Raw genomic sequence first — 27,482 nt, 5'->3', positions numbered from 1 at the left:
CCAGTTTAAAGGTGGAAATTATACCAAAGAACCATTGAGCAATGTTTTGATAAGCTGAAAAAACTGCAGGTTCAATATCTGAAGGTTTATCTGGCAGCTCACTGGACGAAAAGGATAAATTCCAGTGGTACGATGCTGTGACAATTAGGCTTGTGAGAGGGCCGTGTGTCACTGTGCTCCAAATGACTTCAAATAAGCCACAGATTAAGTAACGTTACAATGATGGACTCATTGTGCTGTGCGAGAGCGCTTTTCTTGCCATCACATCATAATGACGTAAGTGTGCTCAGCCCTGTAAAGAAGTAAAATGTGAGTGCAGGCAAGCGGGGGAGTGGGGCCAATCGTGCTTGGGCATGGTACAAGGCAACTGTGCCTAGTGTAAGTATGCCCGAAGATTACTACGGTAACCTGAAGGAACAACAGACAGACACACGTGGTGCCCATTCTTTCAATGAGTTGGGCAGTGAATCTTCACATAATGACAAAATATGATGCATTAAATTTTGATTATGTAATATTTTGTTCATTTTGTGACAGATTATTTAACAGCCTATAATAATGAATAGACGATACAATGGAACAACAAGACACAATGCAGCAGCCATAAATGTTTGTCAGACATGTTATTATATATAAAGTTATGTACATGTTATTATATATAACATGTACATGTTATTATATATAAAGTTATGTACATGTCATTGCCTCTCGAGTACTCAATGAGTAGTTAGTCAGAGTACTCGAATAGACAAAATGACCAAATGCCCATCCCTACTTCATACCTCATTTACCAGGCCAATGCATTGTATACCTGAGAATGAGGCTGCTGCACTTGAGACTATCAACCTACCTGCTACTTCTACACATTACTACAGAATGTCTGCTGACAATATTTGATGATAGTATTTGTCAGTGGTATGGATATTAATAGCATGGGAGGGAATCGCAAGGTGATTCAATATTATATCGATATCCATGTCATGACAGTATTATTGCAAATATTTTAGGTGTATTGCAACATTGTCAAATATTGTAATACATAAGTAATACTAACCCTCAAATATGTCTTTTTACACATCACCTATTTGGCCTATTTAAACAAAAATAGAGCAGTGAACATATAACATATAAAGTCCTACAGTCCTAGCAACTTAAAGGGATAGTTTCAACAAAAACAGCCTTCTAAGAGGTGAACAATTTTTTTGAAGTTCACTAAACAAAGTATATATTATTTAGTAATATGAAGTCATTGCAACTAAACACTTCATTGAATTAAAACTGAAAAAACATAAAAACAGAATACTGTAACAATATATAAAACTTTTTTGGCAACTGGATCTTTGTGACCTTATTGTACATGATAATGTTTGGATGTGACAATTTGAACATGAATATTTAATATATAAATAACAACTTTAAAGTCATGCTATGTGAAATCAAGCTAAACTTAATTAACACCTTATACACATTAAAGGGGTCATGACATGAGAAACCAAATTTGCCTTGATCTTTTGGTATATAAGAGGTCTTTGTATCATTAAAACGTCCTGCAAGTTTAATATTTTAAGACGTCCCCCCCATTCTAAACGAATCATTTATTTAATCAAGCTCAAAATACAGCTCGTTCTGGATTCATGGTTAGAAGTGACATGACGGTTAGAAGTGACGTACCAGCGTTTGCATATGACCGCCTCCAGCACAAGATAACTACGCTCATTTCGTATCGCCGTGCGCCTCACAAGTGTTCAGTCGATGGATATGGACAGCGAGCTCTGACAGAGACTACTTGTGCACAGGAAATTTACGATGCCACACAGATGTGCTGTTCCTGGCTGCGGTCAAACAAAACCTCTGAATAAGCTGCCGAAAGATCCAGACGTCAGGGAAAAATGGATGCAGTTTATTTTTTGCGGACGTCCCAGTCACGGCAGTGTTAACTTAAGCGTTTGTTCTGTACATTTTAAGGATGACTGTTTTGAGAACAAATCTCAATATGATGCTGGCTTTGCCAGAAAACTGTTGCTCAAAGATAAGTCCGTGCCGACTATTCTGGGAACAACGACGACGCAAACTGTAAGTAATCTATTTTAAACTTTAAACTACTTTTTAAAGCGCAATTTCATTCATTATGAATAATCACAGTGTTTTTACTTAGTTTACTTGCATATTGTTCTGGCTGGGGCATCAATAATTGATACATAGGCACTGACGTTAGCCAATCATAACAGTAGGCGTTAACACTGAAGTCTTAAATGGAAAACGCCCCAAAACAGACTGTTTGAATCAGAGGATGAGAAACAGGGTGGGAAAAGGTCATAAATCACTAGATTTTAAAAGTTTTTCTTAAAAAAAAATATATTAATACTATAATTGCACCTAAGGGAACATAATAATACAATAAAAAAACCCATGTCATGACCCCTTTAAAAAGGTTTTGATTCCTACTTGATAACAGATATTGTTTTCCTTCCAATAGGCCCTAAATTATTTCAATGATTAACCAATCCAACACCAGGAACGGAATTGCCTCCGATAGTGACATTTTCAACTGGATCAAGTATCGGTTCGATGAGCTCAATCAAAACCGATACCACATGTTGTTCATAGTAGTTACAATCAAATAGTGGTCGGCGATATAATCTTATAGCACGATAACGATATACACAGTAGGGCTGTCACGATTATGAAATTTGGCTGACAATTAATTAATCAAACAAATAATTGAGATTATGATGATCGTCTCTTTTAGGGCTTCCACAACTAATTGTCATAGAAATTGTCATACGTGTGCTTCATACTCCTCAAGTCATTTTTACGTATTTAATTTCAAATATTTAAATAAAATAATAAAGTAGGGCTATAAGAACTTATAAGGCTTTAAAAACTCATGAATGACATAAAAAAATTTTTTTAAAAAATGATACATTACCAATTGTTTACAGTGAAGCTGGAGCACTTTGCGTTCACTATCTTAGTTTATTTTTGTTTGTTTGTTTACATTTTCGTGGGAGTTTGGCTCCAGCCGCTACTGTTGGTGAGTGCATCAGAGTGCTTGAGAAGCAGATGACGCTCTTCCAGACAGGAGCTGCTCAAGTTGACATCTGCCATCTCAGTGATGCTTGAAGTTCAACTGAATGACATAACACACATGCCATTAATAACATTTATATTTTCGCTTAAAATTCCTTTATATGGGCATTAAAATGTGATTGGAATTTGAAGTGCACAATAATAGTGTTTCTCAAATAACCGTGGTTAGATCAAATAACCGCAATTAGTGTTGTCACGGTACCAAAATTTCAGTAGTCCGTACCAATACCAGTGAAATTTCACGGTACTCGATACCATTTTCGGTACCAAAGCAAAAACAGGTTACTAAACAACACTCTTTTATTAACAAAGTCTACAAAACATTAGCAGCAGAACTCCAAGAACAAAAATAAGCCATTGAGCAACACTTTAATTTAAACATATTATTTTTTAATTATAACAAAACTGAACAATGTATGCTTAAAGTATTTTTGAACACTTATATAAGATTTGCTTCAACTTTTGCAACTTTTAATTTAGGTTTTTACTAAGTACTAAAAAACATAACCTAAATAAACAAGCATACAATAGAATGAATAAAAAACAATTTCCAAACTAGTGTGCAATGTGCTCTCTTATTAATAAAGCTGCATTTTGCCAATTTTCTTCATGATAAGAAATACACAGTGACATATATTATGATTAAATAAGTCGTGAGCAATCACGTTCTAATTTAGCTGCATTTAGCGCGCGCGCAAGGGATGAGCTCCACGAGGCTCTCTCAGCTATGGCAAGCCGTTTTAACTTTTATTCATTTCCAGGATATGAATCCTTGATATCAACAATTACATTTTCACTAGTTAAAATGATAGTTATTGATATCAGGAATTTGATATCTACTAGTAACAATGGCAATGTTTGATATCAGAAATTACATTTCCACTAGTAACAATGCTAATTCTTGATATCTGTAATATCAATTGTTACAATTGTTGATACAACTGCTCTACATAAAGATGGCCTAAGGTAGAAGAAGACTGCCAAGACCCTGACACTGAGCTGCAGCACGGTGGCCAAGACCATACAGTGGTTTAACAGGACAGGTTCCACTCAGAACAGGCCTCACCATGGTCGACCAAAGACGTTGAGTGCACGTGCTCAGCATCATTGCTGCCAGCATTGCTGCAGAGATTGAAGGGGTGGGGGGGGGTCAGCCTGTCAGTATTCAGACCATACACCGCACACTGCATCAAATTGGTCTGCATCGCTGTCATCCCAGAAGGAAGCCTCTTCTAAAGATGATGCACAAGAAAGCCCGCAAATAGTTTGCTGAAGACAAGCAGACTAAGGACATGGATTACTGGAACCATGTCCTGTGGTCTGATGAGAACAAGATACATTTATTTGGTTCAGATGGTGTCAAGCGTGTGTGGCGGAAACCAGGTGAGGAGTACAAAGACAAGTGTGTCTTGCCTACAGTCAAGCATGGTGGTGGGAGTATCATGGTCTGGGGCTGCATGAGTGCTGTCGGCACTGGGGAGCTACAGTTTATTGAGGGAACCATGAATGCCAACATAAACTGTGAAATACTGAAGCAGAGCATGATCCTCTCCTTGGAGACTGGGCCGCAGGGCAGTATTCCAGCATGATAACGACCCAAAACACACCTAAGACGACCACTGCCTTGCTAAAGAAGCTGAGGGTGAAGGTGATGGACTGGCAAAGCATGTCTCCAGAACTAAACCCTATTGAGCATCTGTGGGGCTTCCTCAAACAGAAGGTGGAAGAGCACATGGTCTCTAACATCAACTGGCTCCGTGATGTCGTCATGGAGGAATGGAAGAGGACTCCAGTGGCAACCTGTGAATTTCTGGTGAACTCCACGCCCAAGAGGGTTGGAAAATAATTGTGGCCACACAAAATATTGACAATTTGGACATTTTCACTTAGGGGTGTACTCACTCTTGTTACCAGCAGTTTAGACATTAATGGCTGTGTGCAGAGTTATTTTGAGGGGACAGCAAATTTACACTGTTATACAAGCTGTACACTCACTACTTTTCATTGCAGCAAAGTGTAATTTCTTCAGTGTTGTCACATAAAAAGATACACTCACCTAAAGGATTATTAGGAACACCTGTTAAATTTCTCATTAATGCAATTATATAATCAACCAATCACATGGCAGTTGCTTCAATGCATTTAGGGGTGTGGTCCTGGTCAAGACAATCTCCTGAACTCCAAACTGAATGTCAGAATGGGAAAGAAAGGTGATTTAAGCAATTTTGAGCGTGGCCGGTCTGAGTATTTCACAATCTGCTCAGTTACTGGGATTTTCACGCACAACCATTTCTAGGGTTTACAAAGAATGGTGTGAAAAGGGAAGAACATCCAGTATGTGGCAGTCCTGTGGGAGAAAATGCCTTGTTGATGCTAGAGGTCAGAGGAGAATGGGCCGAATGATTCAAGCTGATAGAAGAGCAACTTTGCCTGAAATAGCCACTCGTTACAACCGAGGTATGCAGCAAAGTATTTGTGAAGCCACAACATGCACATCCTTGAGGCGGATGGGCTACAACAGCAGAAGACCCCACCGGGTACCACTCATCTCCACTACAAATAGGAAAAAGAGGCTACAATTTGCAAGAGCTCACCAAAATTGGACAGTTGAAGACTGGAAAAATGTTGCCTGGTCTGATGAGTCTCGATTTCTGTTGAGACATTCAGATGGTAGAGTCAGAATTTGGCATAAACAGAATGAGAACATGGATCCATCATGCCTTGTTACCACTGTGCAGGCTGGTGGTGGTGGTGTAATGGTGTGGGGGATGTTTTCTTGGCACACTTTAGGCCCCTTAGTGCCAATTGGGCATTGTTTAAATGCCACAGCCTACCTGAGCATTTTTTCTGACCATGTCCATCCCTTTATGGCCACCATGTACCCATCCTCTGATGGCTACTTCCAACAGGATAATGCACCATGTCACAAAGCTCGAATCATTTCAAATTGGTTTCTTGAACATGACAATGAGTTCACTGTACTAAAATGGCCCCCACAGTCACCAGATCTCAACCCAATAGAGCATCTTTGGGATGTGGTGGAACGGGAGCTTCGTGCCCTGAATGTGCATCCCACAAATCTCCATCAACTGCAAGATGCTATCCTATCAATATGGGCCAACATTTCTAAAGAATGCTTTCAGCACCTTGTTGAATCAATGCCACGTAGAATTAAGGCAGTTCTGAAGGCGAAAGGGGGTCAAACACAGTATTAGTATGGTGTTCCTAATAATCCTTTAGGTGAGTGTATAATCAAATATTTACAAAAATGTGAGGGGTGTACTCACTTTTGTGAGATACTGTGTATAAAACATTTTTAAAACACCTCATTTTAAATAGGGCTAAATTATTCTGACTGTGCAACTTTATTTGGACTCCTCTCATCAGGCTGATGTTGATTCAAGTTCAGTCATCTCTTCAAATTTTGAAAGCAAACAAAACCAGTTATCCGTTTCTATAATCAGAGGGCATTAGAAGAGAACAGATTTTACACACAAGAAAAAATAGTTCAGGTCCAGAGTTTAAAGCCCTTTATTCTATTTTGCATTTACCCTTATGAAAATGTACCATAGTTTTTTTCTTTTATATAGTTTTAAAAGTGTTTTAGTTACAACACCATGGTAAACTCAGTTAAAACCAAGCATTGCTCTTCACTACCATGGTTAGATGTAACATGATTTCAGTAAAAGAGACTATGGCATTTATGTGATGATTTTTAAATAATTCTTGTATACAGGCCTAACTATGTTAATCTAAACCAGGGGTACAGTCTCTACATTTTCTTCCCAGCAACGGTCCGGATAATAGTATGTATCTTACAGTCTCATATGGCTTATATAATATATATTTTTGAATAGTTTTTATAACTTACCCCATTGGCAGCAAAAGTGATTTGTTAAAATAAATAAAATTAAAAATTAAAAAGTCAAAACAGTCTCTTTAAAACTGGGCAGGGATGAGGACATTGTGGGGACATTTTGGGTCCAGGGACAGCCAAAATAGTGGGGTCTGAGGGATCTTCTACCAAAAGATAAAAATATTTAAATCAAGACTTCATCACTCGAGGGCACTTGGGTATGAACTTTAAAAGATAAGATCAAACGTTCTTTTGAAGCTGAATGACAGCAGTCCAGTTTTTGTGTTCAAATATTTTTACATTCATAATATAAATGTATGGGACATAGGAGGCCTTTTGACAAATACAAATACTTTATTGGGCTTCGGGGGTTTCCCCTGAGAGAAAATTTATAAAAATGTAAAAGTTTGAATACACCATTTTAATATTTTCCTTAAAGTGAGAATCTATGAGCAACAATTTATAAAACAGTGAAGCATTACAATACTGTTAGCTTAATTTAAGTATAAGCAGGCTTTCCTTGCCACTTATGACATGACGACATTGGAATAATTTTCACAAATTTAGAAAAAAAATCTTTTGTTTGTTTCATTTGTTTATTATTAAAGACTCCTAACATGCTGATTAATGATGTTATTGTCTAAAGGCGCCATGTTAACTTGCCCCGACACAAACCTGGCTGAGCTGATCCATCTGAAATCACGCATCAGACAGATGGAGTTTCACTCAGCTTCATTTTTGTTTGCTGCAGTGTGTTTAAGAGAAAGATGCCAGTATCTGTAGCGGTGTCTCTGCTGCTGTTGTTAAAATAACCATGCCTGCAACAACGTACAGTGAATTAGGCTTTATGCGCCTTCTCTATAGTGGGGAAAGAGGCAATACGCATGGAACGGGAAACAAGCACATTCAGCGCTAGGGAATAAGCCCGTAGTGCTGGACACACTTTATTCCCGCTCCGCACACATTTACAAGCATGCTTACACAATCACTTAGCCAGATGTCAGATAACTAGCACAATGATTTAGACCTCGGTCGGTCCGGCTAAATTGTCCTTTGGTCTGAATCAGGACTGGAGTCTGTTTAGACCAGGGGTACTCAAGAGACAAAGTAATTTTTATTAGTGGTTGACCGATATATCGCAGATGCCGATAAAAAATGAGATTTTATGACTTTAATTATCAGCAGATACATTTTCCCATTTAGCCGATTTCTTTCTTGAGGGTGCCGAGAATCGACTGCTTGCATGTGTAGCGACTGGTTATGTAAATAACCAGTCACGGTTCATTTTGTTGTTACGTGCCATCATGTTACTACAATAAATACCGGTGTGCAACACGGTCTCATTTAAAGATCTGCATATCAGAGCCACGGCAGACGTGTGAGCTCATAATGTTAAAGTGCTCGCCTGTTTCATTCTCTCTCTCTCTCTCTGTCTCTCTCTCTCTCTCTCTCTCTCTCTCTCTCTCTCTCTCTCTCTAGACATTAACTGTCTTGTCTAATTAGAAAAAGGCAAATATCAATCAAACTTTTATTATATACCATTTGCAAATATGCAGATATCTCATTTAAACAGATGTAATTCAAGAACCTCAATAAAATTCTGCGTTTTCTTCTTGTCAAGCGCTAATCTAATATCTTCCTCTGAAGCCCGTAATCTATCAGCCAGAATCAAAAACTTTCATTCACAAATAATGATGGTCAGTCCGTGACAATCCAAACAGGCGATCCAGGCAATCTAATTGCAGAAATTAGAACACCCAACCAAGAGGTTCTAACGGATGTAGAAAGGAAGTCCCGCCTTACAGGTAAAAGAACCAATCACCTTTTAGATACAGACATCACCTATCAATCATCTCGGGAAAATTGCATTATTTTAGTGTAATCTGAGGTAAAGAAGCACCATTTATGATACCAGCATAGTCAAATTTTACTGCTGATTTGAAATCTGTTATTTGATAGAAATCTTGACCAACCATTTTTAAGATTTCAGTGTTCCCCCATTCAAGTAGAAAGGAGCTGCACTGTCATGACTGGATATAGTCTCCCAGGAGCATTCCAAAGATGGTCACCAATGGACTCACTTAACAGACTTTTGCTGATTCCGCACAAGCGCACGAGTGATTCTTCAAGGTAAAAGCACATCACTTGTGCTATAATTAAATGTCTTATTCACTATGCACTGCATGTACAATTGGTTTGATTCGATATTTAATAAGTAAATGCGACTGCTAACGTGGAAATGCCATCCATGGTTGCCGGACTACTGTGTGTACAGTTATTTCCTTCTTAATATATGAACAATTTCATGTGCAATAAATTACAAACATTTTATGAATAAACAGAAATAAAAATAAATTTCCATCTACCATTTAAAATACAATATAATTTTTTTAATTCTTTACAAAATGTATTTTTTTGTGAAATTGAGAAAATATAGTGCTAAATAAAATTTGTTTTTTTAGCAACTTTGTTTATGTTATTTACTATATTATATTGTGTGCAGGGCGCGACATTAAGCATTGTAATGTGCTTGTCCTCTGGACAAGTGGTCATTCACTTGTCCGAGTAAAAAAAGTTACTTGTTCAGATTGAAAAAAGGACATTTACATGTTCAAGTAACATGTCAAAGTTTATGTTGTATATTTTTCTAAACTTATGAACAATGCCCAACCTAATGGTGTACCTAAGCAATCAACTCAATTCTGTGCGACAGAAATGTAAACTGCACCAGGTAGGGGAGGAGGATATTGTCATATGATAATTATTTTATGTTACATATGGTAGTCAAATAAAGAAAAGCCTCCATTGCCATCATTAACAGCAGGGGTGCTCACACTTCTATGGAATGAGATCTACTTTTTCATCATGTTATTACAACAAGAGTTTACCATGTACAATAAAGGCTATACATTATCACAATACCAAACTTTCAGTAGTCAGTCATGAAATTGAATGATTCTCAATACAGCTTCAAAACCACAACAAATAACAACACAACTAATATGTTAATTATGGAAGAATGTTTTCAAGTAATCATTCAAGACTAGAAAATAGTCAGTAATACAATAACATTAAAAAGCAGCACTGAATAGAAATAGATGAAAAATAATAGAACAAAAAATAATAATAAAGAAAATTATGTGCTATTTTAACAGCTTTAAATGTTTTTAACAGCAGTATTAAGTATTCAAGTAAACATTCAGAATGAAATGCAACATAAAACTACTACAGTTCTTCACTGTATGATTAAAATACATCAATTATTTTTTTAAAGCTACTAAAGTTATTCAGTCAGGAGCAGTGAGTGTTTTCTGTTTATTATTATAATGACACGTTAGACAGTAGCAGGTCTATTAGCTTACATTTATACTTACAAGTCCGACATTTTAATACAAATCTGCTTTTTCCTCCACACTTTAGTCATCCCTCTCTGTGTTTACATGAATACCTCAACAAGACGGGCATTTTGGCCAAATTGTGAAATGTATTTGATCATTCAGGTGTGCATTAACGAGATTAACAATCAAAGAGGGTGCAGCTGTTACTAAATCGCTTGTTAATTATTAAATTGCGTGCTCTTGATTACTTTCAACAGCAAAATAAGAATATTAAATTTCTAATAAGTAACACAGGTCTAGGCGATCACAAATATCGCTGGTTATTTGTTTTTGTTATTGAGGTTTTAATCAGTCTGCTTGTCCGGTCAGGCTAGTAAAATTCTCTTTCACTTGACCCTTCAAAAATCCATTTGTCCCGGACAAGCAGACCAGGGTTAATGCTGACCCATGGTGTGATATATTGCATTGTATCGGCCACACTGCTCTCTGGATATCAGCATCGGCCATTCAAAAACTCACATACAAGTACTAATTTTGATAATTTCTTCAAAAATTACTCCTGTCCGACAGTTGTGGTGTCATTTCCTCCATATAAAACTATTTTGCATTGTCTTCTTGAGACAAGTGACGTTTGAGGATTATGGAAAACGTGTCAAAAAATATCATGCACTTGTATTTAGAATAAATGTTATGTTAGCTATGAAATTAGCCTTAGCAAGACAAAGGAGTAATGTTATTTCCATCACTGTTATGACACATAATTCTATTAAACAGAATTTGAGATGTGGTGGAAATGACACGGTGGTGTGAATTTTCATGGATTTAAGGGGGAAAATGCATGTACTTACACTGTTGGACATTGCTAGAAGAGCTGCATGATTAATCATTAAAAGACCATGATCTCGATTCAGACACCCATGTGACATTGTTCCTAAATGACAACGATTCAGCTATCTTAAAGGGATAATTTGCCCAAAAATTTAAATTCTCTCATCATTTACTCCCCCTCATGCCATCCTAGATGTGTGTGACTTTCTTCTTCAGAACACAAACAAAAGTTTTTAAAACAATATCTCCGCTCTGTTGGTCCATACAATGCAAGTGAATGGTGATCAGACCAGTGACGTGCAAAGACCTTAGCAGTGACAGGGGCAGAAGGATGAAATGGAGCACTGATTTTTTTTTATTTTACCTTTTTAATGAGTAGTAATTATATATACTTATGTAATTTCTTTGCTTTTGAGTATTTAAGCATTTTTCTTGTATTATATACCATTATGTAATTAATTTTTCATTTTTTTTCTTTATCACAAATAATAGCCAATTCTGTTATATTTCTTACAAAAAGCACAATGGTGTTACATTTGTTTATTTATTTTCAGACATGGCATGTGATAACCCCATGTTTTTACATGTGTCAGAGTAAAACCATGGTATTTTTCTGAAAGTGATTAATCTAATGATTTATTAGTTTGGCTTTGGCTGAACCAGACTGCTCCTTCAGTTTATGCCAATATTCTATAAAAGACTCAATGAAATCGACGCAACCGCTCACATTATAATTAATAAAGCTATCTGCACAGCATGTGTGTGATGTCGGAAATGAAGTAGCAATTGAGTATTATTCTTTTGATGAACTTACAGCACAATACATGGAGTGGACTTTTTATCTGACTCGTTACTCCTCTGAGTTACTGGCACTTCGATGTTCAAGGGCAAATATCAAACTGCATTTATGCTCCAATGAACAGCACTGCTGCCCTTCCACAAAGCTGTTATCAAAGGGTACATTCATACAGCAACGCCATGTTACCTTCAGTGTACCCAATTCAAGGGCAATGCTCTTCATAGAAAGCAGGGCATTGGGAGGATCAATTGCGATAGGAATCCACCCCCGATCTGCTGAAGCGTGTGCTGTTAAAGGCAGCTCTGCTTAATTTTCTGTAATATGCCTGCTTGCGCTCCTGCACCACCATTCTGTGCACGTCAAAGGATCAGATATTTATAGCTCCAAAAATTACATAAAGGAAACATAAAAGTAATCCAAATGACTCCAGTAGCGATATGATGGGTGTGGGTGAAAAACAATTTGTAATCCTTTTTTCCTATAAATCTCAACTTTAACTTTCAGATTTGAAAGTAAAACTAAGCAGGCACCACATGAGACTTTCAGATGTAAAAGTGAAAATGGATATTTAGATATTAAAGAAGGACTTTTATCTGTTTCTACAAAAGGTCTGATTACCATTCTCTTGCATTGTATGGACCTACAGAGCGGAGATATTTTTCTAAAATATGTTGTGTTCTGGTGAAGAAAGTCATAAACATTTGGGTTGGCATGAGGGTGAGTAAATGATGAGAACATTTTCAGTTTTGGGTGAACTATCCCTTTAACTTTCCAATGCATGCCTTTGTAAGGTGGTCAAATTTTATTTTGAAATTCGCTTTGAGACACGTTTTTAAAGGGTTTCTTTAAGATATGGCATCTATAAAACCGCGCGCCTGAACGAGATGCAAAATAAACTGTTTGGGAACCACTGTCTAGCGCAGTGGTTCCCAAACTGCAGGGTGCAGCAACTACTGGCTATGGGTACTACGAAATCTGCGCTCAGTTCAATATTTTAATAGCTACTGATGCTAAAAATACCAGCAGTATCAAGCTCTGACTCAATTCAGTTGCCACACATGGTTTGATTTCAGCTGGCTACTTTTAAATGCTCAAACTTTCTGCCCGTGCACTTGTGTCCTGTGATGAATGTAGCTGTGTGTGTGAACAGCCAAATACACTTGTGTGTGTGTAAATGCCACTCTTGATGTGATATTAATGTAAACACCGCTGCTAATAGCCAAGCAGATGGGACAAAATTTTTATATTTCCAAATATTGGATCTGTGTGATGTGCAAATGCAACCTAATATACCTGCTGCCCTCGGCCTGCTGTATTAATGTATCTAATAATCACAAAGTAAAGATTGTCAATAATTTATGTAGATTTATTTTGCATTAGACTACTTTTTTACAAATCCTCTGGGTATTAAATGTAAAAGCTTGAAGCAACATTAACAAAAGAAACACTAAAGGCTCTACTGTTTTAAATTAATGAGTGTTTTTTTATAAAGCATATTTGCTCATTTATTTACCAGTGCAACACAAAACCTAATGCTCAGGTTTTGTAAAATATACTGAAATATTATTAAAATTTAATCCAGAATCATGCAGCTTTAATTGCTTTCAGTGGTCGGTACCGATGCCAGTGAAATGTCATGGCTCTCGATATTAATTTCAATACCACAGCATAAATATACTAATATGATATTGTACTATTGAACACACCATTTTAGTTATTTTTAAAAATGATTTTAATAATGATAGTTTAATTATTTATCATTATTATTATTATTAGTAGTAGTAGTAGTAGTAGTAGTAGTATTACTCCATGTTTAAAGTTTAATTTAATTTCATCATCAAAATAGTGTCCAATTAATTCTTCAAAAAAATAAACCTTTTCAACGTGTCATTGCATTTTTTGCCAAACTTTTATTCAACAGCAGTCTTGCTTGTGATATATTGCTTATTATTATTACAGTGAAATTTACATTTTACTATACATTTGTAATATATTTCTTAGATTTAGAATCATTACATCATTTTTATTTTAGTATCGACTTGGTACCGAAGTAATGGTACTTCTGACAACACTAATTGCTAGTAGACAAATTAAAAAAACTAAATGGTGAGTGTGAGAATTTTTTTTTTGAAGAGACTTTACTTTCTAGTACTAAGTTTGCATTGCTAAAAGTGCCCGAAGTTATAGAAACACCCAATTGAATTTTTGGTATTCAAATGCCCCTTCCACCCATCTGCAAGTATTCAAACAAACAGGTACTCCAAACACACACCATTGGTTGAGCCAGAAGTTGACATGACGGACCACTCAACCAACAGAGAGATGTTTTGATAGCATCACAGACCCTCTAGTGAGTCAACTTTAACTAAAAAAAAAATGACTCATCACCTTTAAATGACCAAGAACTCCATTAATATTTTCAAACTTCTTAACTGTCTCTGATAGGAGTCACATTGTACTTCATATCCTAAAAGATTATCTTAGAACAGAATAACCTCCTCTGGTAGTCATAACATCTCTTCATCAGGCTCACAGCCCAGACACAATGAACGAATGTCCCGGGAGCAGTAATATGATTCTAGAGTGTGCTGGCATTAACACCTCTCTCTCCGCTGAAAACAGATACCAATCAACAGCTTGGCTAATCAACTGATCCAGATCCAAAATCCTGTATCATCTGCTATAGTATCATTTCTTTGTGCAGTAACTCCATACCTTTACCATTACCACATTTCACTCTTACAGCCTATGTGGACATGCAATGTCTTGCAAATCTGCAATCGTAAAAAAATTACATCTCATTTTAAAATGTGCACTATCATCAACACACCTTAATCATTTAATGTGACAATTGGGCTTTGACTTCAGTACACATAAAAAGACAAAAGAAGGTTTTATAAGGCTAGGCTGAAATATATCACAGCAAGAAGTGAAGACTTATCTTGAAACAACACAGAGCAGCCAGCTGACTAGCAGCTTGTGATTTAAGGAAATGATAAGATTGTGAATTGTGTTCCTAATAATGGAATAGAGATATGGATTACAGCCAGACCATGCTGAGATTTTCCTTTTGGTGACCTGATAACTTTACCAAAAAGGAATGTCAACAACACAAAGGTTAAAGGGGATGCGTGCCATTGTTTACGAACATAAAATACATCATTATTTTTCCATCTTAATATGCAGAGATGAACCATCCAGACCTAGCAACATTGGCCTGACCAATACCACAAGTTTGGGACAGGGCTATGTGTTTGTACAAATAATGGCAGACGGGGAGTGTTCAATTTTGCTCCTGAGAAACCTTTACATTAGAATAGAACAACAGTGCAACACAACCTTTGATCTCCTTTAATTTAATAGCACATCAAACTGTCAGAACCCTTTGGACATGCAAAAAGGGGGGTTGACAAAAATGAACCTGAACACTTCAGCTTTTATAAGCAAATAAACACTTTGTAAATGTCTTGTAAAAATGCCAGTGACTCCAGACTCTGGGCCTCTTTTCATGCATGACACTGGATCTTCAATTCATTAATAAAGCAGGAAAGATCTACTTGTAACTGTAAAGATCTGTCTGGGCTCACTGCTCTAGTCTACAGCAATCCACAGACATAAAAATAAAGTGATAACGCCCTTTCCATGTCAGTTTTGATCCCTAGTTTGATCTCTCCAGTTAAGAGTCAGAGTTATCCGATTTCTGCATTTAAGCGCTGAACAAAGGGAACCATTTAACAATCCGCATCTGTGCCCCAATGGCTGTAATGATAAACAACAGCAGTCCGTGGACCGATCAAACAAACTTCCAGTTTCAACAGGTTGTTGTTGTTGTAGTAAGTGCTGGATGAATCACTCGCTTTGCCATTTTGAAATTTTAGATTTTTATTCACACCGACTTAATCAACAATAACAGTGCGACTGAAACCAAGCAAGCTGCCTACTTTAGACAGCCTGTGTGGGCTTCATAAAGTGATGATCAATAGGAACGCGCATATTGATGCCACAAATGCTACATAAGAAGGCAGCTCGCTAGTATTCGAGACAGAGCCGCTGTTAAAGCTTGGTATGAACTTCAAACTAAATACATAAAGAAATTACTCGTAACTTAAATAAACGAATATTTAAAAAACCCAATAAGGTTAATTTACCAGAATTAAGAGCTTGTTTCGGTGTTTTGCAGACTATTTGCATTGCTAACACAGCTAGCTGGTCACTTTCCGAAGTGCAGCTCTGCCTTTCCCAGGCAACCTGTTGCAAACAACAACTCACACCGTATTTTAACGTAAAAATACTACTTTAAAGAGAGACTTAACTCACCTTTTCAGTCAGATAAGGCGTCACTTTACTCCAATGCGGGTATAAAAACTTAATAAGAGATAGTTTAGTTCACCAGAATAGCACATTAGTTGTCATGTTGTGTGACTGGTCGCAGCTGCTCGAGAGTCCACGCGTGTGTGAGACACTATCTGACTGAGAGCGGCTCAACAGCGCCTCCGCTGTTACGATGGTTTATTTCTCTGGGCGGAGCTAACATAAATATTCATGAGATTCCTCAACATGCGCGAGGAACTGAAAATGTCAATCCACGCTCTTCAAATCTCAACATGAACACCTCCAATGGAATAGTTTGAAACGGTAAACAAGTTTCAACGTCCAATTTATGCCTAAACTACTATATTTTATTCAAATTTTCGCGAGTTTGCAACATGTGTTTTTGGTTAGTTTTGTCTTTTGTGCAGACTTGAGATACGTTCTGCGTTCTTTATGTTATGTGACGGCAGAGCAAAGTTATCAACTAGTGTACAGATATTAAACTTATTCTTCGTTGTACTCTTCTTACCTTGTAAGAGTCTCTTTATTGGTGGTTATCAGTGCCTTTACAGAACTGCTGACTGACGTACAGGTGATGCCATAAGTTTGGAATAATGTACATATTTTTCTGTTTTGGGAGGAAATTGGTTCTTTAATTCACCAAAGTGGCATTCAACTGATCACAAAGTATAGTCAGGACATTACTTATTTAAAATAGTGATGGTGTTTTTTTACTTAAGTAATTTTTGATCTAGAGAGGCCCCATTTCCAGCAGCAATCTCTCCTACCATATCCTTGAGTAACCATGCTAAATTGCAAAGTTGAAAGCTATTTGGTTCGTTAAATGAAGCTTAACATTGTCTTTGTGTTTGTTTTTGAGTTGCCACAGTATGCAATAGACTGGTATGTCTTAAGGTCAATATTAGGTCATAAATGGCAAAAAAGAAACATCTTTCTCTAGAAACTCATCAGTCAATCATTGTTTTGAGGAATGAAGGCTATTCAATGCTTAAAATTGCCAAAACATTGAGGATTTCATAGAAAGGTGTACACTACAGTCTTCAAAGACAAAGGACAACTGGTTCTAACAAGGACAGAAAGAGATGTGGAAGGCCAGATGTACAACTAAACAACAGGATAAGTACATCAGAGTCTCTAGTTTGAGAAATAGACGCCTCACATGTCCTCAGCTGACAGCTTCATTGAATTCTACCTGCTCAACACCAGTTTCATGTACAACAGTAAAGAGAAGACTCAGGGGTGCAGGACTTATGAGAAGAATTGCAAAGAAAAACCCACTTTTCAAACAGAAAAAACAAAAGAAAAGGTTATGGGCAAAGAAACAGACATTTGGAAAAGAGTGTTATGGATCTAAACCCCATTGAGCTTTTGTGGGATCAGCTAAACTGTAAGGTGTGTGAGAAGTGCCCGACAAGACATCCACATCTATGGCAAGTGCTACAGGAAGTGTGGGGTGAAATGTCACCTGAGTATCTGGACAAACTGACAACTAGAATAACAAGGATCTGCAAAGCTGTCATTGGCGTATGTGAAGGATTTGTTTAATGAGAAATCTTTGATGTAGTTTAAGAAGTTCTGAACATTTTATTTAAAATTGTAATAGTAGTTTTTCACATTATAAATGTCCTGACTATATGATGTGATCAGATGAATGCCACTTTGGTGAATAAAAGTACCCATTACTTTCCAAAAGAGCATAATCTGTACATTATTCCAAACTTTTGGCCACCAGTGTAAATTTGCACAATTGTATCATTGGCCTAATATAAATGTGTATAACATATCCTTGTCTGATTATTCTGTCTATTATTTTTGTTAATTTATATTTTTTAATGAACATGATATAGACCCTGATGTCAGTTGTTTCACCACATGCTGCTGGACCAATGTGAAAATCACTTATATTCCCTTCCATCTCATTTCAATGTCTAATGGTCTTTAAAGACATATTTTTGTAAACATCTTTACATGTAATGATTCAAGTGTTTACTTACCATGTTCTGACTGTTTAAAATGTAAAAGTCTCATTCAGAGTTTTTTTTTTTTTTTTTTAAGTATAGGTACTATGATAAAATCAGCCATATTACATACAAAAGGCATGCTGATTTTTGTCTTCGATACATGTTTTATACATATTAGTGTCATGAAATATTTTATATTTTATAAATATACGTTTCATGAAAAAAATGTTAACATAAGAAAAGGGGAAGCAGGTTAAAACTCATATTGGAAAGTCAATGAAAGTTTCAAAGCAATGTGTGAAATAAAACACAAGATTGGCTGAATTTCCGAGATAATAGTTGATTATACCGCGGGTCTGTTGAATGCTTGATTCTGATTGGTTGACAGACGTTCTAAGGCAAGGGTGTCCAAACAACGGCCCACGAGTCATCTGCGGCCCTCCTACTGTTCCGATGCGGCCCGCAAGAGACTTTAGAAATACAACAGAATTAGGCCCGCTATGGAGAGATTATATGAAATTCATATTCTGGGCACTTGATGTTGCTATCATGTACAGCGGCTAATCACAGCGCATCGTCACCAGCTTCATCCACTGACAGAGTTCAACAGGAGTTTGGAATATTCCTCTTATTTCCAAGGATGAAGCGCCCCGCAGAAAGAATGATGCATTTATTAAAGGATTGACACCAGGTTAGATACTTATGTATTTGTTCTTGTTAAAATGTCCTGATACCTCACATCATACAACTGAGTAGAGCTGCTGTTGTGCCAGTTGCTGAACAGTTTGTTGAGCGCGCACAGACACATGCAAACCGAGCATAATCTTCCAGAACGTACACTGTAGCACTGATGTGCACAGAACAGAGTGTGTGTGTGTGTGTGTCCTCTGCGCATCGTGACCGCATTACCACCATGGGTGTGCATTATTTTTCAATAATTCAATTGTCTGTCGGCAGTTATTACTTATACCATGGGCTATTCGTATCCTCGATTCTGATTGGCTGTAATGTTCAAACTGTTGAATGCAAAAGTAGTTCCGGTCAGTTTTAATCACCATTCGATATGAATGTGCTGTTTGTAACCCTAGCAACATAACATAACGGATAAAGCAGAGAACTATAGCAATTGAAAACATTTCCTAACCACTTTCTTCAGTATAGCTAATATAATGCAATTCATCTTGTTTTGCACGGAGGGTGAAAAGAGAAAATTAAATGCCTAATACCTATTAAATGCGTCTTTCGCTGTCCGGCAAGGCGATGCAAGACGATTTAAACTGTAATGTGCTATTTATGTTATATTATGAAGCACCGCCTATTGCCATTAACTATTAAGCATTCAACATATGCGTAGTATAAAACAGTTCATCATATCATCACAGTCTGTGAAAAAGGTCTATTATCTGCAATATCTGTGAGAAACACCCTCGCGCTCCCCCTTCCACTCACACACGCGCATAACGCACACACTCCTGAGAGAAAAACAGAGCTGTCATGTCAGTGCACACCTGCATCTCAGTGGGGTTGAAAACAGTTGTTAAGGTTTACATCGGAAATATGGCGACACTGGCTGCTGCTGAGAAGTGCTTAAACTTACATCTTGGCGATTTTGAAGCGATTTTACATCTGACGAGAGATGCAACAAATAAAGGTAGTCCCACAGGCGATCTCTCTTTTTCTGAGCTTCTCTCTTTCAATTCCTCAAAACCAAACACACACACACACACACACACACACACAAACTCTCACACACAAACGCACTTACTCATTACTCTAGTAAGTGCTCCAGTAAAGCAGCGCAAGCCTCACAATCCTACTTTGCTTGTGACGTTTTCGAACTAGCAATGAAGGCTTGAGTTGTATCAGAGTAAGACGCTGAATCCTTGGCGGAAGAAAGTAGTTCCACTCACAAGAGTATTTTAGGGATGAAAGGAAATGTCGTGAGATAAAACCCTGAATAATGTCTTAAAACGGGGCCTTAGCACCCTGGACAAATACAAATTCACACAATGTGAGCAGTACCAGCCACAGCTGCTGTCATATGTAATCTGAAAGAGACACTGAAATAGACATCACATTTGTCCCCCTTCCAAGGGCCTTTTTGAGAGCATTTTTTCCCCCTCAGCATATGACATATACAAATGACATCCATTAAACTTATACTAACCCCATGACTTGAAAGACCTATAGGATAGTGCATTATCTGTCACTTTCTGATGGACAGTTTAGACAGGAACCGAATAAAAAATGTATCAACTCTTAGACATGTTTTAGATTGAAGATGTTAACAAAAATTAAAGAGAGAGTTGTCTCTGTCTTAATGGTACAAATATGGAGAAAAATAACCAAAAAAAAACATTTTAAATGACCCATATGTAGGCTGTTATAATATAATAGTGCTAAATGAGTATTATATCTAATATAATATGATAATATAAAATTTCAGTAGCCAATAAATCATGCTTAAGGAATTCATTTATATTTTACTATTAGTGATCTTTGATGATACACTAACACACCTATATTGTTCATATGTTTGAAAATAAATGACAGATAAAGAGAACTGACACTTCAATCAACTTTCAGTATTTATTTAAAAAAGAAACAGAACCACGTCTTTACATAATGATCAAGAATTTTAATTCTCGCATTAGATTCAGTATTACAGAAAATGATATTATAGTACAGAGCTTTTCAATATCTTTTCAATACCTTAGTAGTGTTTATTCCTCAGGAGTGCTGGTCACTTATCTGTACAATATCACTCTAGCATTTTTATTTTTTTTATTTTTTTTTGACTGTACATTTTATGTAATTCGTTTAAAAAGGCTGTCAGCACTTAAATATGCTGTGTCCTCCTTTTTCGATGTTAAACAAGGTTTGAGGGAGCTCAGCCTCTAGGTGTGGGCCGGGCAAGTTTAAAAGTAAGGGTAGTGGGTAAAATAGAGAGTAATAAGGGCAGAGCTATGAGGGCCAGTTTATTATAAAGCATGTTCCAGACTGAGGAAGCCTGTAGCACCGGACCTGCCTCTGGGTATGTGCAAGTAGCACAGAATTTACACAGACCCATCCAAGTTCACTGACTGGTCATCATATCCAAAAATGATGTTTATAAGTTGAAGGAGCTGCACAAAGTCTGTGTTACTCAAAAGCACCCACTGCTTTTCAAACATAACCACAAGACCTCACCCCTCACAGCCCTGGCTTTTAGCACTGTGCACATAAACACGACTCACAAGATAAACGACAAGCAAAGCAGTTTTGTAAACCCTTTATGAAGCATAATGAAGTCTTTATGGATCACATAATACCAAACGGAAAGATAGCTGGGTCACCTTGGTGCACTTTAAAGGAATAGTTCACCTAAATAATACAAATTCAGGCATCAATTACTAACCCTCATGTTGTTTTAAATTCGTATGACTTAGTTTCTTCTGTGGAACATCAAAAGGATATGTTAGGTGGAATGTTAGCCTCGGTCACCAAAAAAAGATGCAATGAAAGTAAATAGTGAATTGTGAATAATGCTAACATTCTGCCTTAAAAATCTCCTTTTGTGTTCCATGGAAGGAAGTCATATGGTTTTGAACGATGAGAGGGTAAGTAATGACATAATTTATATTTTTTGAGTGAACTATCCCTTTAAAGAGAGATGAAAATATCTAACATCCATCAGGGATCCAAAGGGGTTTCTGATGACATTTTTAAGAGCTTTTCATCCCATAGGGACACATTTTCTACCGATGAGAAAATAAGCTTTTCAATGTATGTGTGACAGGCGCCAACAGCTGTCTATTAAAATGCTACGGCTATCTATAAGGTCTAGCATTGAACACACAAAGCAATTGCAATGAAAGAACAGAGTTGCTTAATATGATAATATTCATCATTATATTAATAATCATAATAATTATAACAATATATTACAGAATAAATCTCTTATATTTCATATATATATATATATTTTATTTTTTTCACTTTAAAAGGTATAATATTTTCTGTCTTTGAAATACTATGATGTCTTCAAAGTCATATTTTCATAAATTCACATATTAGTCTTTGCTCAAATTGTTGATTATACTGGATCAACTTTTTCCAAATCAATAAAAACTAGCTGTGCCGTTGCATATTACAGAATAGTAATGATATGTGGACATGCACCACTTTCTTGCTCTTTACTTGGTCTGTCCTCTTAAGATGACATCATAGCCGTCCTATGACCATGACATCCACGACTTCACCCTTGTGCAGCTCCACGTATTGCTCTGTTTTTGGAGGCAACATCAGAAGGCCGTTGGCACTGCGCATGCTCATTAGCCGACTACTCATTTGGTTTCCTGAGAAACAGAGGAGAAAGAGGGTATTACTTGCTATTTATGTAGCGGACACTTTTTATCCAATGCAATTTACAAGAGACTAACTGCAGCAACAGTTCCACAGGAGCAACCTAGAATTACGTGTCTTATGGTGTGTTAACATAGAACACGAATTGACCGCTGGATTATAAATTTGTGTTTAAACACGCGTTCACACGAGTAACGCAAACCCGTGAGTATTCCCCCTTCTCTTCTGGAAAAGGACAGGAGGAGGGGCTTCTACGACTTGGTTCATAGTAAAGTACAACCAATAGCTGTAATCAAGTAGACGCGCATATTTTCAGAACTTACCAGGTAGTCCAAATTCCATGCTCACTTTCCTCCAAGTGATGTCTTTTTTTCGTCCGGTCTCTGTACATGTATGACATTGTGTCATACAATTCCGGGTGCCCACACACCGCTACAACAATTTTTTCATTCATTGTTCCAGATTTCTTCTGCTACTATGTCAGTATGTCAGTGACATCCTGACAATCTCAATGCTGATAGGCTTTTGCGACAACGCATCATGCAGATTTTTCACTCGAGTTGAAAAATGTTAACTCACGTGACTATGCGAATGTTGCAATTTTGCATGTTTGAGTCGCTCTATTCGCGTCATTCTTGCTGCCCGGTGCGAACACGCATCGATCTATCTTTTCATTGACATTGTATGTAATTGTGCCGCTTCGCATTGTATGTGAACGCACCATTAGTTAAGAGTGCAATGTTGATATATTATGGCCACGTTCACTCAGCAGCAGAATACGGTTGTCAGTTCTGTATTTGAGTACGGTACTTAATACAGTAACGTTCACACAAAGTTGCTATTTACGAGAGTGTCAACCGCATTCTATGACCGATCTGACACACGCACATTTTCAGGACTCCCAACCACATTCTCTGCAAACCTAAAATTATACTTCAGTCAGACGTGAATGCTAGGCGTTATACGAACAGGACATGTGGCACAAATTTTGTCATCAGCAGAGTGTTCGAGCATTGAATGCGTGATGCCCCATTATTCCTACAGTGCTTACTCTAAATGCACAGAATGTGCATGGGCTTGGATTAATAAGCAGGTCCACAAGGTAGCAACACTCACTGTTGAACCCATGTTGTCACAAAGAAGCGCTAGAAGAAGATGCATGTCAAGAGCATGTGTGTGAAGAGGTCAGGAGATACCTGCATTTGTATAACTCAACTATAAGGACTATAAAGACATATTTCTGGGTCTTCTGAAGAAAAGTAGTCCAGTATCTCAAGAAATCGTAGCGTGCATGCGCCAATCGCCTCTGTATGCGTGTACAGTCACATGAAGCATACTTCGAAAGGCTAGCGTTCGACTGAATGTATACGCTAAGCATTCATGTCAAAACCGAATATACTTTGGGCTTTAATAGCATTTGTGTAAACAAACCATTAGGCTACTACTACATTTATGAGAGTGTAAGTGCAGAGTTTAGGAGGGGAAACCAAAGACAGAGCCAGAAACAGGGCTACATAGCAATCAGGTTTTTATACCTGTGCTCTGTGCCCAGGGCAGTGGTTCCTGGTGATGCCATGTCAGTATACAGCGATGATACTCTGGACGTGGATCCAACTTTACATCGCAGGACAGCTGCACAGAAAAGGGCATATACTGATGTCATTCCAGTACAACAGAAACACACTGTCAGCCACAGTGTGAGCTTCAGTTTCAGGTGTAATGCTTACCCTGGCTTTGATTATGGTGGGTCTTGGGTCCAGGATCCCCTGCATCTTTCTTAATGCAGGGATGACAAAAAGGTTACAGGTTACAACAGCTGACACTGGGTTACCTGAGAGAGAAAAAGGGAGAGATGACTGTTGAGGTGAAGGCTAAGGGTACACAGAATGGTGTTGGGTCATGGGTGAGGGTTTGGGGCAGAATCTCTGTACAGGAGAGCATATAAGAATTGTGGAACATTCTATTATGGAGGTGTGGTAGTATGTGTGTACTTGCTAAGGGCAAACAAGAGTTTTAGTAAGTAGAGTTGTTTAATGTACTGTAAGTTGTGCTTAGTGTAGACTGGAACCATGTTTGTCTTCTGAACCATTAATGTCTTTAAAATATTACACAAGAGTTTTTGGTGTGGACTTGAGTTCTTTCGACGTCAACTCAAGTGCACACTAAGGAACTGCCCCACATCAGGTTCAATACAGGGGTCTAGGGCTTAGTTTATGAGATTTCCTGTACAGTTTGCAACTGGTTTGAAAATGTCCTGGTCTAATTTGTGGAAGTTCTCCCCTTTCAAAGTGGGACTGATTCCCTGCAAGCAGAGTGGCGAATGCATTTCTTATGGCTGCTTGTCTCCTTAGAAACTGGCTTTGGAAAGCAGCTTGCATTCTTTGCATCTCTTGCAAAGTATCAGCAGTTTGGTGTCTGTTAACCTTAACCTTAATCCAAGAAGAAAGCTAAGAAAGCTGTAATTATATGGCCATTCATGCGTAGCTACCTAGCTTGGCATTGTGATCTGGCTTCAGTGGTAAACAGCTGCCACTAGTACTCAAGGTGATGATGCAATGGATTTTAGGAGCCAAATAATGCAACATGGAAAGAAACCAAACTTGAGTTTGGGCAAATCAATTGAATCAAGCTTGAAAAGAGCCTAAGGGGCTATTTAGACCTTGAATGTGTTCTTACCCCTAATGAGGCTAGATGTAGCACAGCAAATGGGATATAAATTAAGTGTCTTGAAACTTCTATTTAAAAGATGAAGTTATTTTACCGTGACATGACATGGTGACACTTCTGTGCGTGATGCTTAAATTCGAAGATGACCAAGTAGCGTCTGTTTACATTGAAAAACTATTTAAAATGAGCAAGGATGAATGTAAAAGCCCTTTTGATGTGAACTGTTCCTAAAGGGGTATGGAGATCACCAAGTTGCTATACCGAAGGTTGCTAGTAGGTGTTCATACTCGACTGCTGTACCAACTGTTTCAGGAAGAGGATCATGTGAGCTCCACTGTCTACACTACCAGTCAATGCATCATGTTAATGTGCATTTGCATGAAGTTGAACTCTGCCCAAATTTGTTGCAATGCCAATGGCCTTTATTGCACATGTTGCCTTAAATTGTCATTAAAACAAATGTCTTCTGATAAGTGTGTTGCTGTAAACCGCTGTCAGTGAAAACATTCCTTAAAGTCAAGTACACGCTACATTTTTGCAGTCTGTGGATAGTCATTGACTGGTCTGCAATTTGAAGTCTCAGATCGCAGTGCGTGCTCGTCGCTGACAGTATTTTGTGCGCAATACCAGCTAATCACAGACACTATGATAAAAAAAACCTGTTTGAAATTTGTCCGACCAGTCAACTGGTGTTCGCAAGGTATTGTGAAAGAGTAGCCAAAACATATTTGGAAAATAAAGAACATCAAAATGCTCCCCACATCACCCTTCTTATCGATATTTTTGGCACTTTGTCTTTTTTATGGTTCTGTGCAAATCGGTGCAAAAAGAGCAGTATATATATAATATATATATATATATATATATATATATATATATATATATATATATATATATATATATATATATATATTATATATATATATATATATATATATTATAATAATACACTTGACTGTGTCCACGTATTTATAGTAAATACGTAATACATTTAGTATTATTCAACTGTGTTCCAAAAATTAAGTCGAGTAGTTTTTGTACAGCTTGTTCATTCACAAATTATTTTTTTAGTACAAATATATGAACGTAATAATGCTTTTATATTAAGCTATTATGCATCATTGTATATCAAATATTAATATAAAAGTGCATATCAATGAAAATTATGTAATCTCATTCACCTTTGTGTTCATTTAGAGAAAAACTGTGGGGGGAATTGGCTTTATTTTCAAATAGATTTTTATTAAATGCCTTTAAAATATTGAATCTACTTGGCTACAATGGCTGTTTTGATGAAATGATGGATGGGCATAAAAAAAATTCCTTTTGGGCCATTTCAGAGCAAATATATAATTATTGAGATATACAGTGGATATAAAAAGTCTACACACCCCTGTTAAAATGCCAGGTTTTTGTGATGTAAAAGAATGAGACAAAGATAAATCATGTCAGAAAGTTTTCCACTTTTAATGTGACCTATAATGTGAACAATTCAATTGAAAACAATATGAAATCTTTGTGGGGGAAAAATGAAAAACCTTAGAATAACCTGGTTGCATAAGTGTGCACACTCTCTTATAACTGGGGATGTGGTTGTGTTCAGAATTAACCAATCACATTCAAACTCATGTTAAATAGAAGTCATTACACACCTGCCATCATTTAAAGTGTAAACTCTGATTAATCACAAATAAAGTTCAGCTGTTCTAGTAGGATTTTCCTGACATTTTCTTAGTTGCATCTCAGAGCAAAAGCCATGGTCTGCAGAGAGCTTCCAAAGCATCAGAGGGATCTCATTGTTGAAAGAAATCAGTCAGGAGAAGGGTACAAAAGAATTTCCAAAGCATTAGATATACCATGGAACACAGTGAAGACAGTCATCATCAAGTGGAGAAAATATGGCACAACAGAGACTGTGGCAGTGGGGGTGTGGTCAAGTGCCCGTCCGGAGAGAGGGAAGCGGTAAGGGCACTTACACCTGAGCCAAATTATGTCTAACACCTGTCTCTAATTTCAGTGAGCACGGGGAGAGCGGATAAAACACCCACGCCATGGGCAGTGGGGGAGAGAGAGAACAACACGTCAGTCCAGTGTTGGCGTGTTCCCCGAAGTCAGATAACTTTTGTGTTTACTGAGAGTTTGTTATTTGTGAAGCTGTGAGCACTGCTGCGTGCCCATTAAAATCCCTACCTGAGAGGAATATCTCGTCTTTGTGTCCTCCTTATCCTCCATAACTCTTTACAGAGACATTACCAAGAACTGGACAT

General features: G+C 37.3%; 2 protein-coding genes across 12 annotated transcripts in view; both read right to left on the bottom strand.

Moving 5' to 3' along the window:
• Positions 1 to 16,364, bottom strand: part of LOC127662563 (protein PALS1) — a 67,109-nt gene extending 50,745 nt beyond the window's left edge. The window contains exon 1 of the mRNA XM_052153807.1: positions 16,229 to 16,364. The gene's annotated coding sequence lies outside the window, so the exon portion shown is untranslated. The remainder of the gene's footprint in view (positions 1 to 16,228) is intronic.
• A 4,457-nt stretch (positions 16,365 to 20,821) lies between these two features.
• LOC127662550 (gephyrin-like) overlaps positions 20,822 to 27,482 on the bottom strand; it is a 127,080-nt gene continuing 120,419 nt past the window's right edge. For all 11 annotated transcript variants that reach the window (XM_052153776.1, XM_052153779.1, XM_052153778.1 and 8 more), the window contains 3 exons: positions 24,276 to 24,379; positions 24,084 to 24,180; positions 20,822 to 22,541 (listed from right to left, as the gene is read on the bottom strand). In XM_052153776.1, the coding sequence (XP_052009736.1) occupies positions 22,408 to 22,541; positions 24,084 to 24,180; positions 24,276 to 24,379 (335 nt within the window). In that variant the 3' untranslated portion in view covers positions 20,822 to 22,407. The remainder of the gene's footprint in view (positions 22,542 to 24,083; positions 24,181 to 24,275; positions 24,380 to 27,482) is intronic.

The sequence above is a fragment of the Xyrauchen texanus genome, chromosome 22 (genome assembly GCF_025860055.1).
Source record: "Xyrauchen texanus isolate HMW12.3.18 chromosome 22, RBS_HiC_50CHRs, whole genome shotgun sequence".
NCBI lineage: Eukaryota > Metazoa > Chordata > Actinopteri > Cypriniformes > Catostomidae > Xyrauchen > Xyrauchen texanus.
The sequence above is the reverse complement of the archived record's forward strand: the minus strand, read 5'-3'. Positions and strand labels throughout refer to the sequence as shown.